General features: G+C 56.7%; 8 protein-coding genes across 8 annotated transcripts; 4 read left to right on the top strand and 4 right to left on the bottom strand.

Annotated features, from left to right (window-relative positions):
* The first annotated feature begins 1,715 nt into the window (after positions 1-1,715).
* Positions 1,716-2,383, top strand: B0I36DRAFT_110419 (uncharacterized protein). The gene is made up of 2 exons (XM_046147874.1): positions 1,716-1,966; positions 2,040-2,383. Exons 1-2 carry the CDS (start codon positions 1,762-1,764, stop codon positions 2,345-2,347), a joined length of 513 nt encoding a protein of 170 aa, XP_046014390.1. The 5' UTR covers positions 1,716-1,761; the 3' UTR covers positions 2,348-2,383.
* Positions 2,384-3,247: 864 nt separating this feature from the next.
* Positions 3,248-3,855, top strand: B0I36DRAFT_110412 (uncharacterized protein). Its single transcript, XM_046147873.1, has one exon. The coding sequence runs from the start codon at positions 3,343-3,345 to the stop codon at positions 3,691-3,693; it is 351 nt and encodes a 116-aa protein (XP_046014389.1). The 5' UTR covers positions 3,248-3,342; the 3' UTR covers positions 3,694-3,855.
* A 2,378-nt stretch (positions 3,856-6,233) lies between these two features.
* Positions 6,234-8,180, bottom strand: B0I36DRAFT_110396 (uncharacterized protein). Its single transcript, XM_046147872.1, has 3 exons — positions 7,916-8,180; positions 7,013-7,660; positions 6,234-6,779 (listed from the first exon to the last, which is right to left on the bottom strand). Exons 1-3 carry the CDS (start codon positions 7,992-7,994, stop codon positions 6,274-6,276), a joined length of 1,233 nt encoding a protein of 410 aa, XP_046014388.1. The 5' UTR covers positions 7,995-8,180; the 3' UTR covers positions 6,234-6,273.
* Positions 8,181-8,797: 617 nt separating this feature from the next.
* Positions 8,798-9,235, bottom strand: B0I36DRAFT_241383 (cofilin/tropomyosin-type actin-binding protein; the record flags this gene model as incomplete). The annotated part of the gene is made up of 1 exon (XM_046149841.1): positions 8,798-9,235. One exon carries the CDS (start codon positions 9,233-9,235, stop codon positions 8,798-8,800), a length of 438 nt encoding a protein of 145 aa, XP_046014387.1.
* Positions 9,236-10,315: 1,080 nt separating this feature from the next.
* Positions 10,316-12,393, top strand: B0I36DRAFT_321665 (NADP-dependent oxidoreductase domain-containing protein). Its single transcript, XM_046153741.1, has 3 exons — positions 10,316-10,890; positions 11,102-11,277; positions 11,434-12,393. The coding sequence occupies exons 1-3, from the start codon at positions 10,450-10,452 to the stop codon at positions 11,900-11,902; spliced, it is 1,086 nt and encodes a 361-aa protein (XP_046014386.1). The 5' UTR covers positions 10,316-10,449; the 3' UTR covers positions 11,903-12,393.
* A 731-nt stretch (positions 12,394-13,124) lies between these two features.
* B0I36DRAFT_241907 (estradiol 17-beta-dehydrogenase) lies at positions 13,125-14,333 on the bottom strand (the record flags this gene model as incomplete). Its single annotated transcript, XM_046149869.1, has 2 exons — positions 13,125-13,873; positions 13,940-14,333. 2 exons carry the CDS (start codon positions 14,331-14,333, stop codon positions 13,125-13,127), a joined length of 1,143 nt encoding a protein of 380 aa, XP_046014385.1.
* B0I36DRAFT_110381 (uncharacterized protein) lies at positions 14,314-15,049 on the top strand. The gene has a single exon (XM_046147871.1). It carries the CDS (start codon positions 14,417-14,419, stop codon positions 14,909-14,911), a length of 495 nt encoding a protein of 164 aa, XP_046014384.1. The 5' UTR covers positions 14,314-14,416; the 3' UTR covers positions 14,912-15,049.
* A 138-nt stretch (positions 15,050-15,187) lies between these two features.
* B0I36DRAFT_362207 (fungal-specific transcription factor domain-containing protein) lies at positions 15,188-17,037 on the bottom strand (the record flags this gene model as incomplete). Its single annotated transcript, XM_046158614.1, has 2 exons — positions 15,188-16,945; positions 17,023-17,037. The coding sequence occupies 2 exons, from the start codon at positions 17,035-17,037 to the stop codon at positions 15,188-15,190; spliced, it is 1,773 nt and encodes a 590-aa protein (XP_046014383.1).
* Positions 17,038-17,074: the final 37 nt, after the last annotated feature.

Genomic DNA, 17,074 nt, shown 5'->3' with positions numbered 1-17,074 from the left:
CGAGTCCTGCATGTCCCGGCACGCGGGCTGCTCGGAGTCCAGCCATGGCCGTGAACAGGACAACTATGGGATGTGAGAATGTCCAGATCTTTTTCGCCGGTTCCCCAGATAGGGCCCCGGCCTCCTCGTCTCGCCAGGGCCCTGGCCCGACACGTACAGCGGTCGAGACATATCGGCCAACAACCCTGCTTGTCAGTGCCGGTTTGTTGGCTGCGGATCCTCGGAGTGGACCGTACAGTATCATGGCGTGGAAAGTACCCCCATACACACAACTCCCGTGACAGCTGGCTCGTGCCAAAGTCAGGGTCCCGTCCGCCAACACTGGCAAGTCTTAAAGGAAGTGGGAATAAAAAGAAGAAAAAAGCCGCCGGCTCGCCCGTGTCAGAGGGTTGAGACGTACGGAGTACATCTTTCTCCGGAAAGCACCAGTGTTCTGTTTCAGATCGCAGGCACAGGTCCAGCTGCCGCGCAAGGCGTTCGTTGCCAAATGGTTGAAATGCTTCGAAGGCCGGACGTGCACCGCTGCTAGCACCGCGCATTTTCACAATTATTTACTCAGTGTTTTCCGCCATCGATAATGACTCCGACCGTTGTGCCTCGACGACGAGAACAGGCCACAAGCGTTGTCGGACGGGGTTCGCCAAACTGGTAAAGGCGCCTGGCTAGTGTCACCCGAGGGCAAGGCTACGGGCTAGCGCCTGTTCACAGGCGTTCGATTTGGATGGTGTACCTCTTAGCGACACCTTAAAGCCCGGAGCTGCGACAAGCTCCTTTGGTTATGATCATTCATGGAAGGAGCAGCAGGCTTCCGACGGTGCAGTCGCAAGCGTGAGCGTCCTCGATCTTTTGTCCTCAGGGTCGAGTTACCATGCAAAAGGTGTTCCACTGCATCATCACCAGACACCTGACAGCTTCTGCTGCTCAACCACCTGCCCGGAGCATTCGTCCATGACAACACGGGACCTGGCGTGGACACCGGCTTCACATCATCGCACGAGACTTTTGGTCATTGTTCAAGCGTAGATTGTGGTGAGCAGTTGGCTCCGGAGTACAGTTTGCTAGCGTCAGGGGTATGAGACAGTGCGAGCACATTGTTGGCTCGTGACGAAGGTGAAAAGGACAAGCAACAGGGATCAGCTTTGCTTCGCTCCTCACCAGCCAGCCCATCGGATCGTGACACTTGACGGTGGATCCTGGTCTGCTCACGTATGACTCGTCCTCGTCCTCCCTGTCCCCTAACCCTCGCTGCGTGTCCCAAAGCCGCCTCGGGGCGCACCCACGAATCCACAATGGGCGACATCAGATGGGATTTTCGCCATATTTCACGCTCCCGTGAAGCCATCCTTCAGCAGTGTCGCGCAGGGTGTCCGGAGAGCTGCCAGTCAATCAGCGTCTATCTCTGCTGGAGAGCGAAATAAAGCCTCCGACAAAGCATGCTTGGTCAACACAAGTGTGGTCTCAGCTCGGCTGGTTCAAATCGACTCCAACATGTGCCTGCCGCACTCGGCCTCCAAAACGACCCATGTCGGAGTTGAACAGCCCTAATCCTTCTACGGACCGTGGCCTCCGCCAAGCGACGAGCGCACGCGCGGGATGCAAAGCCGTGGTCGCCCGGCATCCGACAAATCAATGAACCGAGGGTGTTCAGCAAGGCAGGACCCATGGATCGTACATAGTATGTGATCGCTTATGCCGGCTTCTGACGTGTGGCATGACAGGCATCTGGATGCCAGCCTCCAGACTACCGAGCGAATTCACTCAATGGCATCTGCTGATAGAGCAGACCTTGCTCGTCTACCAACGATGTGGCGATCTCCAACCGTGGTTCTAAAGCATGACCTCAGCCAGCTTATCAATTTCGGTACGGGCCGACGACGCCATTTGCCGTCTTTGAGCTCAGCAAATACCACGCATGCCGTGTCGCCAAAACGATATAGCATATCCTCCGGTTATGCTGTCGCCCAAAGTTGGTTGTCGAGGGCACCCGTTGCGCTGCAGAGACAGAGCGATGCATCGCATAACACTGACCTCAACTCCAGTCCACCAGGCGATCACTCCACGACAGGAAGTAACGCCACATCCATCACACATCTGGCAGACGCTTGGGCAAAGGGGCGCCGCCTTCGAGTCCAGAGTGGCTCGGTGCCAGGCTCCACCACGACACGACCCGCTTTTGCCGTTCAGGGGTTGGGGGTGTGTGTCTGCTGACACCAGCACCCGATTTCAGAGTCGATTCCATTCTTGGTCTTCCCTTTCAAGCCTGGCGTCTCGCCCAATCAGAATAGGAGATGCGACCGGTGTGCAAGTGGTCGCAGGCCACAACCATTCAGACTTTTGTCAAGCATGACTTAGTGTAGACCGCGAGAGGCAATATTCAGCAGGGCACGAGATGGTCAAACCTTGGGCCTGCTTCCTGCATTGGCCGATACGAGGACACAAGGGCGAGCCCCAAGACCTGACCGACTTGTGTCGCAACTGACAGCTGGCAGTGCGAGAGCTTGGGAGACCTGCTGCCTGTGACGTCTGTGTTAGCAGGACAATCGCCTTTGTGTTGCCAAAGTTGTCTCAGTTTCGCGTCCCACGCCGCGCGTGCCCCCACTGTGGGTGAGTCGCGAAACCCCTCGTTCAAGGAGCGCGAGGCAGTCGACGATTCACAAATCCAGATCAGTGCCTGGCAATTGGACCGTGTGAAGCTAGTGGCAGCCTGACAAGTCTTCAGCAGACATGGGGTCCCGACGGTAGCGCCATGTCCAGCTGTTCTTCAGCCTAGGCCACTGACCTGGTGTTGAGGTGATCAGCTGGCCCATCGACTCGACCAGTGCGGTCAAGGGTGCAACCGCCACATCCCACGCCGCCTGGGCGGGCACGGAACGCGTCCTTGCGTGCTCCGAAAGCTCAAACTCTGCGCGACGGGGCGAGGTGACACTGGGACTGGGCTCTGCCAAGCTTCAGGGGCAGGCTACGCTACCTGGTCGGTACCTGCAGTAGCGCACCGCTAGCTTTATGCGCTTATCCCCACCAGGCGCCAGCATCGTCATGGGCGTCCCCAACTGGAAAAGAGCGGTGCCCCGGTCCAGCGCTAGGCACAAGAGGGCAGTCGGGACGGATCCAGGTCCACGGCCAGCCTCGTACACGCACTGTGGCCCTTCGTCCGAGCTCGAGGGTCAAGACGGATGGGGGGTCGCCTCCTTGCACACCAGCAAAGACTGTCATGCCGGCCCCGTCGAGCGGAAGCAGACTTGGACGACGTATCTCTCCTCGTGACTCTCCATCCAGAAGGTTTCAGCGGCACCGCAATCGGTCAGCAAGCGCAACAGGTCGAAATCAAGTCTCGACGGTTCCATGAAGGGTGTGCCAGGGTTCGTGTTTCGCTTCTTGCTCTCATCCCTGCCCAGCTTCCTACTACGTACAGATCTTCATGTGCAGCATTGCTGTCATCGCACAATTACTCCGTACGCCCGCTGTTCTGGGATCTGGACGGACTGCTTCCGCAGAACGCGTCGTCACAGAATGTTCCATGAACCCCACAGGACAAGCGGCACTCGTCCCTCCTCCCCCTTTCAAACCCCTCAGTCCTGTGCAAAAGGTCACAACACTTTGTCGCCATCGCAGCGCGCGGCGTCACACTATCGTCAGCCGCCTCGTACTGTTCACGTTTTGGAACGAAGGCGTCGGGTCGTCCTACTCTCTTGAATGGGGTTCCCAGTGGCACGAGCTAGGTTAGACTGGCGGACTCACACCGATAACCAGGCTCAGGGATGACCCGCTGCCAATCCGGCGGACTCTTAGCCACAGGACACCGGCGCACACACGGCCAAAAATAGCTGTGACATTGAGAACGGGCCATGGGGAGGGCTGTCTGGATCCTCGTCCGACAGTTCACGCATGATCGTCGTCACCACGATCTTCGCCAACGCGTCGGGGGGGTTGCTCTGTATAAATGCACATTATGTGCAAGACGTGCATGTCCACATAGGCGCAAGACATTCACACGGCGTCGTGAAAGGTCTTATTGTTTCAAGCTGACACATTATGGTGCACAGAAGTGCCAATGCATTGGTTTACGTTGCCAATCAACTGATCAAGCAGAACGACCCCACGTGGGAAACTTTGGCAACGAGCTGCGTGGGGTTTTGTATGAATGACTAACACGGTACTCTGAGAAATCCGCGCAAGCACGGCTGACTGGAGTAGGTCCTCCTCGGCTGAGGATAAGCCCATTCTGTTCTGATTCTCGGCTGTTGGCACGTCTCGGAGAGCATATGGGATAGTCGACTCGGCACACTGCCGAGCCAGGACCCGGGGCCTTGCCTGGAAGACTGTTAAGCAATATCTGCGAAAGGGGTGTCCCAGGGTGAAAGATGACCGAACTGCGCTCTTGAACACATAGATTGGATGTCAATAATGCGGTCTTCTTCCATCACCTGCATTTCGTGGGTAAATGCCCAGGTCAAGGCCAGGCCAGTCTTCTTGATCACGAGCGTGCAGCAAACAAGTTGCAATCGCGATCAGCGGGCCTGCTCGAGACCCTGGTGGACGCGAGGCTGGTCCCGGTAGCACCCTTCGATCAAATACCATGTTACTGGTCTGTCCGCTTCTGATGCCTCGACTCACTTTACTGACCACGAGGTTGGCATCTCTGGGCAAAGAGGGTGTACCCGGACAGCCAGATATTCTCATTATACGACACAAGATTTGGTGCAGCCCGTCTCAAGTGGATGAACAAGGCCTCAATCCTGGTACGCGGTATGATGGATCCGGCGGATATGGCAATGTTCTCGTCATTTGTGTTCGACTCGGCGTTTATTATCCTGCGCGCCACTGTCGGGTGTGTCTGCATAAATCCCTTTATCTGGCTTAGCTGTATTACTACCTGTCGACCTTCCCTCAACACTTCGAGGGTAGACAAAATGACGTTGCTCCCAAATCATCTGAACTACCCGGGATGAGGCGGTGCATGGCCGTCCTGTGGACATAGACAGAATCATTATGATGAAAATGATGAACTATCTGAAGTTGTAGATATGCTTGCATGATCGAAACCTTACAAAGACTAGAATACACGACACCGCCGAAACTATACATGGAGGTGGGTATTGATCATGGCTGTATATGAATGCTTCTTTCGGTATACTTCCTGGTCATTGAGATGATGAGGAAGATTGCAGTTTCGACAGCATCAAACTCGTGACTGGTTGGCTGCCTGAACTACGAGCAGGCGGCCGACTCGTATACACTTCTAGTAATAGAGAGAGAAACATTTTCATGACAAATAGAGGTCTCCCCAAGCTTTTCGCCGGCACTGTACGCTCGCAAAAGGGGTCTGTCGACGGCTATCGGCTCAGTGCCTTGGAGTGTCTTGGCGGGTCGATACTTTGAGAAACAAGTGTGCTCATTGAGTATCAAGAGAGTCCTTGGGGCCGAACCTTGGAAAGGAAGGAGGGTAGGGGCGGGAAAGGCCAAATGGCAGGACACGAGTGGTGAAGTCCAGGACGGTTTTTCAAAGGACCAGCTTGACCGTGCAGAGAGCGCTCAGATACAGGAGATAATCTCCGGCGGAGCATCTGGAACATTATGACAGTAGAGTTGCATCATCTTGCCAATGGTGGTGACGTTTTCCAATTGTCATTCTCTTTGCCTGTGGCTCATGTTTACGATCAGCTTATCTAAATGCGGTAGAGAGTTAAATGTATTTTAGGTCGATTAATACTGCTGCACGATATGTGATTGCAAGCTTTCCGGGGCTTAAGTCTCTATCCCGATTTTTTTAATTCTTTTATTGGTCTTTCTTTTTTCGAGAAACGAAATGAAATAACGCCCTGTCGTCAAAAAGAGTGTAAAAATTGGCACAATCTAGAGGCTTTACTTTCGAACCCTGTATGATTAAAGACAAGGAATAGTGAAAAAGCCGTGCATGCTGATTGAAAGAGACTGATCTCACGCTTGATCTCAAGATGAGCAGGGCCTGGCTCTACAAGCACTATGCTTCAAACAGCTTTTAGGACGAGGCGCCGTTTGAGGATGTGCCGCTTATGTGCAAATTCCCAAAGACGAAGACTCAAGTCGACGAGGATGTTGCGCTTCTATTTCGAGTGTCCCAGTTCTTGAAAACACACAGAATCCGACGCATTGTCGGATCACTAAAACTCATTGCGACCTCGAAACGAACAGACATAATTGCCGTGCTCAAATGAATAGCTCTTCCAGTTGCACATGACTCCCTATTCACCCACGAAACATGCATGGTCTGTGATGGGCTTGCCAAACCCGCTTCTAGAGCTCCTTCATGACCTCGTTGACAGCCTTGGCCGCCATCCGCCGCCTCTGATCCTCAGGCAGACCGGCGGCCATGTCCCGAACCGCCGAGAGCTTGAGCATCATGCGCTCAATCTTTTCCACCTCCTCGTCGTCCATCTTGTCGTCGGCGGTTCCCGTGCCACCCTGCCCGACGACGACATCAGCTCCCACAGCAGCAGCTGCTGCAGCCGGCGGAGCTGATGTCGTCGTCGTCGTCGTCGTCGCATCAATCTCCTGCCCCGAGCTCCATATCGCGCGCTTCAGCCCTTCAAAGTCTTCCCGGTCGAAGCCGAAGTCGAGACTCTCCGGGTCAATGTCTGTGTCCTTCTTGGCGCTGGCGCTGCCAATGCCGAGATCGTCGTCGTCAGATTGGCCCATGAAGTCACCGAAACCGTCGTCGTCTGAGCCGAGGGGGTCGAGATCGCCCGCAGCCCAGTCATTTGACTCTAGGGCCTCGAGGACTCTGGGGATTCCCGTTTTTTCTGTTGAGGCAAGAGTGTTTTGTCAGTGTGAGGAAAAGGTTAGTGTAGTCAAGAACGAGATCGCGTTTTGTTTGTGACGGCCGATGCCGGGCGCCGAGCCATGATTTTGCCAAAGGCGATGCAAACTTCAGGATACTCCCCTCGGTTCACAGAACCGGGGTATCAAGACGTCCAAAGCCACAGAAAAAATGTACTAGAAAATTTAGAGGGTGATGCAAGGGAAAAAAACATACCGCCAAACTCGTTCCTCCCCGGACCCCCCGTCGCGCGGCTCTTGACCTGCACGAACTCGAGCCCACACCCGGCGGCCAGCTCCTCCCACTCGTCGACGTCGTCGGCCTCGCCGACCCCGACGCACAGCGACACGCCGTCCCACGACCACCCGCCCAGCCCGTCCTGCACGACGCGGCCCACATGCCGAAGAAGGTCGCGGGCCTGGTCGGCGGAGTTTGGTGGTGGTGATAGTGGTGGTTGTGATGATATCGATGCCGACGGTGCTGACGGTGCTGACGTGGTTGGTGACTCTCTTGGGGTCTCGGCGGCATCTGCTGTGGGTGTGCTCTTTTCCGTGGCTGCGTCCTCCACGGCCAACGCTGAAGTTGTATTTACCGAGGGAGGTAATACTGCTGCCGCTGCCGCTGATGACGACGACGATGATGAGCTCTGCGGCGGTATTGCGAATACAACAACGATACCGCCGAGCACGTCAAGGACCTCCTTTGCCTCGTCCGACAGGAACGACTCGGCCCACTCCTCGGGCGAGGCGATCAGGTCGAGCCATATCGGGACCTCGGCCGTATAGTACGAGGTCTTTATGGACAAGTTGTGTGTTGTGCCGGCCAGGCTTGTGGACGTTTGTTCCGGGTGGCTACCGGTGAGGTCTGGGGAGCTTGTAATCAGTATGATGATGATGATGGATGGCAGGGGAGGCTGTCAGTGTGTTGAATGAGATGTGAGGGGTGGGACTGGATGTGGTGTGGGTAAGTGGGAACAGGAATGAAAAGGAGCTTTTCATCCTATGAGACGCTGATGGTTCGTGGACTCAGTCATGTGGGAAAGGTGATTATGTTTGAAGTGAAAGAATTATGAGACCAGAGCTCGCGCATGGAGAAATGTACTGCAGACACAAGACCTACCTTTGATCACCTTTGTCAGATGTACCGTCGACCCCTCGAGGGCAACGGCCAGCACTCTCCTGGGATTTGATATCTCCATCTGAGTGTGTGGGGTGCCTGAGAGCGAAGACACTACAGTCGCGGTCGAGTTACTCGTCAATCACACGAAAGAGGTTCCCTTGCAGACCTCGAAGCGAGCTTGGGACACAAGACGGCTTCGTCGTCTTTCGAACGGGTTGTCCGGCCCAGAAGGCTCGAGTCGGCACAGCTGAACCCCACCATGCGATATCGCCGTGATGACTAAGCTGTCACGAGCATCTTGCCCCTTTTCATTGACCTCGAAGCAAACAGGAGCGATTGAGCATGACTGTACGGCTGCGCGGTGTCGCGAGCGTATCCAAGACAGTCGCCGAGTTGAGAAGAACATCGTGCGACACAATTGACCATTCACTACCACGTATGCGCCGAGTCCCTCACCCTGGGATGGCTGCGACAACCCCTCCCCCTTGTCGCTCGCTCACATGCAGCATCACACAAGTAGAGCATCTGGTTTCGCCTGGGTCAAGTGTTGGCATCACCAGTCTGACGGATGCCCAATTAGTTTCGAGGCAGAACAGCTGGCTTCGTTTCCGGTTCTCGGCCTGTGTTTGAACAACGCCCCGATTCTGTCTACGTGCTGCTGACTCTCCGCGTGCAGATTGTGTATATATATGTGTGTGTGTGTAAACGCAATGCGCGCTGATGCTTCGAATATCACTGGCCTCCGTGCTGTATGTATGCTGACTGCCGTACTTCCCCCCCTTTCCTGAGTGGTATTGTCGTAGTCGTCCTCGTCCTCCCTCCCGCTTCTTCAGACGCGGCTTCCTCCCTTTCCCCTCTCTCCCTCTTTGCGACCGACCCCCTTTAACCACGGCCGCCGTTGTAGTCGGCGCCTCCGGCTGCGCGCAGCCTCTTGACAATGTCTGCCTCTGCGAGGTCGCCCTTGTCGCGGGCGTCGATGGCGGCGTGGTGGCCAAAGGCCTTCTTGACGTTGCCGCTCTCGATGGAGACGCGGGCCTTGCGCATGACCTTTGTGCCCTCGCCGATCCAGACGACCAGGATGAACTTGACGCGCTTCGACTCGCTGTCGTTGGCGTACTCGACGCGGACGTAGGCGTACTGGGCCTGCGAGTCGTCGAGCCTGCCGGCCACCTCGGCGAGGCCGCCCGAGCCGGAGGCCGTGAGGGCGAGCTTGTCCCCGACGTTGCCGGCGTACGAGATGAGGAGCCAGTTGGTGTCGTCCTTGTCGCTGCGGACAGCCTCGTAGGCGGCCTTGATCTCGGGGGTGTCGAGGCCGGACATGGTCGGGGAGGGTCGAGGTGAGACGGGGCTGCCGCAAAGACGAGGGGATCTGGTGGGTGTGGGTGGGCGGCAGGTGTGGTGATCGTGGTGGATATGGAGAGAGTGGCAGTCTGGAGGAGGAGTGCAAGGACGAGGTGGACGCAGATCCAGGGCCGGATCGGCCAGTCAGGGGGGGGGTCGACTTGCGATGCGGGGTCCACCAGATCAGACAGAGTGGGGGCTGACTTGACATTCTGGAGATCTCCGTTTACACCCTCCCGGCAAACACCGTGTCGTCCTCTTGCGTGCCGAGGGGCAGTGATCACGAGGAAAGGCTGAATTAATGGTCTCAGTGCACATCACACGGCGAATTGGGGTCAATTGCGCTTTTGTTGTAAAACGATACGGTCGCCGTAAAGTGATGTAGGCCGTCCTGCAGGGACCCTTCCATCGCTTTCGCTTTCGCCTTCGCAAATCTTGATGCAAACATGCTCCTGGCGAGGAAACACAGATTTCAGTAGATTAGTGCCACGGAACCACGTCGTCTTTCTTTGTCATGTTGCGCATTTCGAGTGATGCTTCGGTTTATCAACAAGAACATGTGTCCGTTGGGAGTTGTGGCCACCATTGTTGATCATTTCAACCATTTCCGCTCCTTGGCTTAGACGCATTGCCATTTGCGGTGTTGCAGGGCTGATGGAGACGCCACTCGGGCCGCACAAACAAGTGCTGCCGATCTGGCGCGCAACGGGCAACAAAGTGACGAATTGGAAAGAGGGGACAGTGCCCCGGCAGCCTGGACCAGAAATGGCCGGCAAAAAGCTTGTATCTCGGCCGTCTGGCGGACATGGACCAGGTCTTTGGCCCACAGCCAACCAACAACCGAATCGGACGGACATAACCAACAACCCGCCCCCGGCTTCCGCTCCGTACCTCCGTCGCCTTGGAACTGGGACTATGTCCACGTACGAGCTGACATCAGCGTGCATAGAACGACGGGGGTCAGTAATAGGGCGTATGGATGCTTACATTGCGCAATATACCAATAGCTAGCCTGTGACCGTCAGAGTATATAGTTTCTCTGTGCCCCAAAGCCAACGAGGTTGCAGAGTGCAGCCTGCACAATAGCAACTGGTGAAATATCCACAACTCCTTACTCTTAGCAATCTCTAGCTCCCCTCTATCGATCACAACTCTCGACCTTTATTTAAAAAAAAAAAAAAAAAAAGAAAACCATGGCTGGTCCACACATTGTCTTCGGTGCCGGCGGCATCGGCATAAGCCCCGGATCCTTCACCTACACCTTCGACACGCCCGAGAAGGTGTCCTCCCTGCTCAAGGTCCTAGAGTCTCTCGACATCAAGGAGCTCGACTCGGCCGCCAACTACCCGCCCAAGAACCCGTGGAACACCAACACCCTGCTCGGCCAGGCCGGCGCCGCCGGCAAGGGCTTCGAGATCCACGACAAGATCCGAGTCCCGTACAACTACGAGACGGGCCAGGTGGAGCCGAGCCTGACCGAGGAGGCGATGGCCGCGAGCACCAAAAAGAGCCAGCAGCTGCTGGGCGTGGACAAGGTGCCGGTGCTGTATGCGCACTTCCGCGACCCGCACACCTCGATCGAGGAGATGGCGAGGGCATTTGACGTGCAGCATAAGTTGGGCAGTTTCGACAAGGTGAGTTGGGACGTGTCAATGTCAAAAGATAGATCGCGCAGAAAAGGGATTGCCCTCGCGGCGAACCAGAGCTGGTGGTGTCCTTGGGCATGGACCAACACATTGCTTGTTCCACCAAGGCCAGCAAATTTCTGATATTTTCGCCTTTACCACCCGTACTTGAGCGCACACACGAGCCAACAGACTAACAGTAGCTCCTGAACTGCTTCAGCTTGGCCTCTGCAACTTCTCAGCCGCCGATCTCAAGGAGTACTTTGCTGTGTGCGAGAAGCATGGCTACGTCAAGCCCTCGATCATCCAGGACATGTACAACCCGCTGTACCGCAAGGCCGAGGACGACATCCTCCCCTTGATCCGGCAGCACGGATGCGCGTTCTATGCTTACAGGTGAGCCAGCCTTTTATACACAATCCTATCAGATCGCCTTTGCACCTGCTTCTTTCCAATGGCGGAGCGGGAAAAGCACATCCTTTTTTCTGTCGTTCGAGGGGCCCAGAGCCAGACTGCCGACTCCCTTCTCCTGCTGTCTCTCTCTCGCAACAGTCCCCTTGCAGGCGGCTTCCTCACCGGCAAAGTGACACCGCCAGCTCCCACCGACAACGACAACAACAACAACAGTGACAACAAGAGTGACAACAAGACCAAGGACTCTGTCCTCCACCGGTCCCGCTGGCGCGGCGAGTCCGCCCACCCAGTCTACACGCAAACCTACGACTCCAAGGCGGCCATGCACGACGCCGTGCGGAAGCTCGTCGCGGCGTGCAACAGCAGCAGCAGTGCGGGCGGCGGCGGCGGCGGCAACAACAACAAAAAGATCACGCCGCAGGAAGCCACCTGCCGCTGGCTCCTCAACCACTCGGCCCTGCGCGAGGGCGACGCCATCATCCTCGGCGCCAGCAGCGAGGCGCAGCTCGTCGCCAACGTGGCCGCCGCCAGGGTTGGTCCTCTGAGCGCCGACGATGCCGAGCTGCGCGGTGTGCTGGATGGGCTGTGGGACATGGTCAAGGACTGATTGATGATTGATGATTCTTCTTTGTTGCGAATTTGCCATCAGGATTTCTTTAATATTTAGTCTTGAGGGTTCGGTCGATGCGCAAGGGAGCATGCATTTTCACAAGTGTTTGTGAGACTTTCGTCGAGATAATGATGTTCAATAGCAAGGCGAGAGAGAGAATCACCGCTAATCAATCAAAGCTGTTCTTTTCAACACCCGGGTTTCTTTTTCTTGTTTCTTACTTTTTTTTTTCTTTTCTTTTCCTCTATAGATGACTTCAGGAATGCATGCTGCGCCATTCGACAGACAAGAGAGAGACCTGATGACACAAAATTCCTTACAAGTTTTATAACGACGAAAACAACAACAATCCTCGTCGTCGTTATTCCTTGGCCTCCACCCGGCTCGAACGCCTTGGTCACAGACCAGGCTCCGGGCAACAGCCTCACTTAAGCCTCCGGCCCGAGGCGCGCCACCCCGCTCGAGATACCACCGAAACTGTTAAACCGAAACTGTTAAATAGTGATGGTGAAATCCCCTTTAGTGGCAGGGGAGAGTGCTTTCCTTTTGCTTGAGGAGATGAACCGTCACTCTGCCCCAGGACAACGAGCAGGGGCTGTTGGACGATGGCGTGTTTAAGGTCCCGAGTCCCTACCCTTTGTGTGGATTGATGCGGAAGTGCATGCGTGAAGGAAGGGTCTTGCGGTTCCCGAGGGCGGTGATCACGGCCGGAGCGTTTCAAACAAAGTGACCTTAAACTAGGTGGATGAAATGGTATCATGTTTCGAAATGACAAAACTACAGTAATAATTTGGAACCGTGTACAAGACGAGAGCCCACAACACCCTGCTCATGGCGGAACAAACGAGGCCGATAGCCCACCCTTTATGACGCCCTTCAAGCCCGGCTTTTTATATATAGCCCCTGCTCTGCCCATGGAATTTCACGATCTGTCCATGAGCATGGCACAGTGACTGCCGCGAGACGAATTCCATGAGTTCGTGCGTCCCCACCAAGCGACCGAGAAATTTTGCCTTCCTTGTCACCCGAAGCCACGGCTCACTGGTTCTCGCCGCTGATTCTGAAGTCTTGTATCTTCTCAGACGGCCTTATGTCCCCAGGCATTGCTTCAGCCACTTCATCAACTTGAACTTCCGACTTGACGTGAGGCCTCATTTAATGGTCGTTTTTCCGAAGCCATTACTTCAGGGGTCTTCACGATCGCCCACTGCAAAACCCTTTATGGCTTGCCAACGAGGACTGTGCTCCCATCCGTACTGCTCTCGCTCTGGGACTTCTTGTCGCGGCCCTCGTAGTGGCCCTCGACATCCTTGACGACCTGGCGGCCGGACCAGTTGGTCATGAGGTTCTCGCACTTCTCGCGGAGGCGGTACTGCCACCACCCGGGCATGCCGCGCAGCCCTTGCACGACGTGGCCCATGTCCGGGGCGATGACCTGCCCCGAGCGGCCGGTCAGGATCTGGCGGACGATGGCCTCGGCGACCGTCTCTGGCTCGAGGGGAGGCATGACAAAGGCCGAGTCGGCGTTGTAGCCCTGGAAGAGCGGGGTCTTTGTGTAGGCCTGGTTGACAATGACGGTACGGACGGCGGGGGCGTTGTAGCGCGTCTTGAGCTCCGAGGTGAGCCCTTCGTGGAAGGCCATGGCGGCGGCCTTGGAGGCGCCGTAGTCGACCATGTTGGGGACGCAGAGCCAGGCGGCGAAGCTGGCGACGGTGACAATCATGCCGTGGTTCTTGGCGACCATGGCGGGCAGGAACTCCTGCACCGTGTAGAAGTGGGCGAAGCAGTTGACGTCAAAGGTGAACTTGAGGTCGCGCTCCGACGTCTCCAGGATGGTCTTGCCGCGCGCCACGCCGGCGTTGTTGACAATGATGGTGGGGTTGCCGACCTCGCTGCGGACCTTGTCGGCGACCTCCTTGACGCTGGCCCGGTTGGTCAGGTCGACCTTGTAGTAGCGGCAGCCGGCGGCTGAGAGAACGGATTGTCAGTCAGTCAAAGAATCATTCAAAGCAAATTTTCTGGAGGCAAACGTACGCAGGGGGAAGGTCATCTCCTGGATATCAAGGACGACGACCTTGACGCGCTTCTCGGCCAGGAACTTGACGACATGGCCGCCAATGCCGCCCGCGCCGCCGGTGACGACGGCAATCTCGCTGGGCCAGTAGTACTTGTCCGAGGTGAAGTTGTTGACGACGCCGTCTGTGAGCTTGGCGCTGAGGTACCGGGCGAGGCCGAGGTAGAAGAGCGTCTTTATGCGGGAGAAGGCGACGGGGTGGAGGATGGAGAGATCCTCGCCCTGCTTTGAGTATTTTGCGGCGAGGACGACGGGGAGGAGGAGGGCCGGGTTGAGGGCCGTTTTGCCAATGAGCCTGAGGATGACATCAAAGTAGAAGCCCTCGCGGGGCAGCCAGCCGTTGTGCATGGGCATCGTGACGGTGGTGGTTGTGGGCGGGAGAAGAGGTGAGATGGCGTGAACGCAGTATTGTAAAGTCGACAAGTAATGGTCAGAGCATGTCTGCCTCGAGGCTGTTTACTTGGACATGGCCACGGGCACGCAAGATTAATATGACTGCTGAGCCGGGCCACTTGTCCCGGTCCTGGCCTGCCAACCCCTACCTACAGGCAGGCCATGAACATACGGTGCACCGGTCCACCTCCTCCGCAAGGGAGTGGGCCGGCCGAGGCATCTTCCCAAAGTGCGGGGGCGGCGCCATCAGCCCCCCACTTTTAAGGCTCGTCCCAAGATTAGGCCAAGCTAAGAAGCAACCAGGGGTCCAACGGCGCAGGTTTCATTCATCCAGAGGTCTCACTCTCCTCGCTGGCCAAGGCCGCTTTACCCAGCTTTCACGTGTCTCAGTCCTTGCCTCCTCTGTCTGGAGCATCCGAGTTGTGCGGGGAAGCAGCTGGGACTGTCAGCACTGGCATCCGGCCCTGGTCAGAACTGGTCGGCCAGCTCCGTCTGCACACACAGTGTCATGGCAGGCAGCCTGCATCATGCACCCTTGATGCATGCACCCTTGATGCATGCACGCGTCGAGGAATGCACTGCCGACTGACGCCTCGGACGATATCAGCACGCCGCCTCGTTTGCGTTTCCATTCCCATCCGCGCTGTGTGTGGGGATCCCTTCGTCGGGGATTTTTCATGACAGGCGGGCGCTAGGCAAGCACGTACGTATGCACGCTACCATGAGGCACCTAGCGCAGCTATCCGCCGCCATGTGGTCTCGGGGTGGGATCGCCGCATCTGCTGTGGCGGATACAGCCCGTAGGTCCATCGTGATTACTCAATCGCGTTCCCAATCGGCAACATCTGAGCATCAGACGGCACGAGAAATGCAGTGTTGCGCAGGTAGGCAAACGCAGTCTGAGCAGCATCAGCCCGCGAGTTGAGCTCCTGGCACCCGCGCGCAATGCTCTTGTACAGATCAAACCTGCGGATAACACGCCCCTCGGGCATGCGCTGCAGATGCTCAATCCCCTTGGCGATGAGGTCGTGGTCCTTGTCAGAGGTCGCTTCCCGGTGCACCAGGTGGTGGTGCTCCATGACGGTCAGCTTGTGCGCGACGAGTATGACCAGCGCCGCTATGTACTCGCAGCACACCTCCTCGAGCCAGCAGACCACTGAGCCGGGGTTCTCGTGGAAAAGGTTCATGCAGCGCCGCGCGCCGCGCACGACCTCGATCCAGTGAGGCGCAGATGGGAGCGGGCATGCTGCCGGTTCGGCCGCCGGGTCGAACTCAATCGACCACCGGCTGCTGTACTCGATTAGGTGTCGCATCCAGTCGGTGTTGTGGGAGTGGACCTGCTGCATCTTGCACATGATGCGGAAGTACGTGAAGAAGAGCAGCAGAGACGGCGCTGTCGGAGTATGGTGCAGAGTTTCGAAGCAGAACTCACCGGGAAGTGCTGCGGACCACTGACCGAGCATGTCCCAAATGGTCTGGAGCCCAGCTGATCTTTGTTCGGGAGGAGACCTGGTCGCGCGAGCTGAGAAAATGTAGTCGTAGATTTTGCCCTGGATGTGGGCGAGGCCGATCCTGCAATGGAAAAAGGCGTCCTTGTCTCCGCGCAGCGCAGGAACGACGTCAACCGAGTCGAACGGCCGGGGGATGTCCATGTCCAGGTCGTGATCCTGCAGCATGTATGGATCCTTGACAGACATGCTGACGTCTCGATCGAGAATGTACACAAGCCACAAGAGTCTTTGCCTCTCCACAGAAGCATGGGGCCGCCCCCATGGCAAGTCGTCCTGCGTGGTATGCAGGCCAAGCCTATATGCGAGCTTGACTGCTGAAGCAACCAGGAACTGAGCCTGGAGTGATTCGGGCGACCGCTGGACGTAGAAACTCAGCCCAAGCAGCACCTGAAGGCCTCTGAGGTCTTCAGTCCGCATGAGGAGACGCGGCAGTACCGACTGCACGTTGCGCAAGTGCACTTCCTCATCGCCCCTGGCCTCGAAGCAGTTCTTCTCTGCGGAGCAGCTCTGCAGGCCTAAGGCAAGGACTATGCTGATGGCTGCCCATGTGACTTCATCTCGACAGTCGCCGTGTTTGCCGCAGTAGTCCTCAAGCATTGCAGCAAAGGTCGCGTAATCAAAGAGCGGATAGCAAGCGTTGAAGTTGGCAAAGTAGCTGTCGACTACCGGCTGCATGTCCTCGTGTCGTGGCAAAGGTAGAGCCTTTGTCCTGGGCGACATCTCGACGAAGCCAATAGAGTGGTGGTAGGACAAGATTTGTTCTGGTATGGATTCTGTGAAAACGGACGGTGAAGTCGTGACAGGCCCGGCTGGTGCGGCAGCAGTAGCTGCCCGAAGTCTCTTGACCTCTTCTTCGAGCTGGGCAAGCCGAGTCTCGAGCTGCACGAGCGGTTTTGAGCTTGAATGATGGGTGCCGTCACCCTGCTTCGGCTTGGGCGGACCACGAACTCGCCTGTGGATACCCGGCGTCCAGGAACACCGCGTGCCATAGTCGATGCAGCGAGAGCAGCTCGGGGCCAGGCCGTCACATTTGATTTTCTTCAGCGTGCAGAGATCGCATGACTGGCGAAGGGGTCAGGGACTGAGATTGAGACCTGCTGCGGCCAGGGTTGCCCAGACGGGGCCTGGTAGGTACGTACCTTTCTCTTGCCCATTTTTAGCAGCTTTTCGGTCAGTAATTGTACTAATCTG

This window comes from Microdochium trichocladiopsis, assembly GCF_020744255.1.
Source record: "Microdochium trichocladiopsis strain MPI-CAGE-CH-0230 chromosome Unknown B0I36scaffold_4, whole genome shotgun sequence".
Classification (NCBI taxonomy): domain Eukaryota; kingdom Fungi; phylum Ascomycota; class Sordariomycetes; order Xylariales; family Microdochiaceae; genus Microdochium; species Microdochium trichocladiopsis.
Note: the sequence above shows the minus strand (reverse complement) of the source record. Positions and strands in the feature narration are given on the sequence as shown.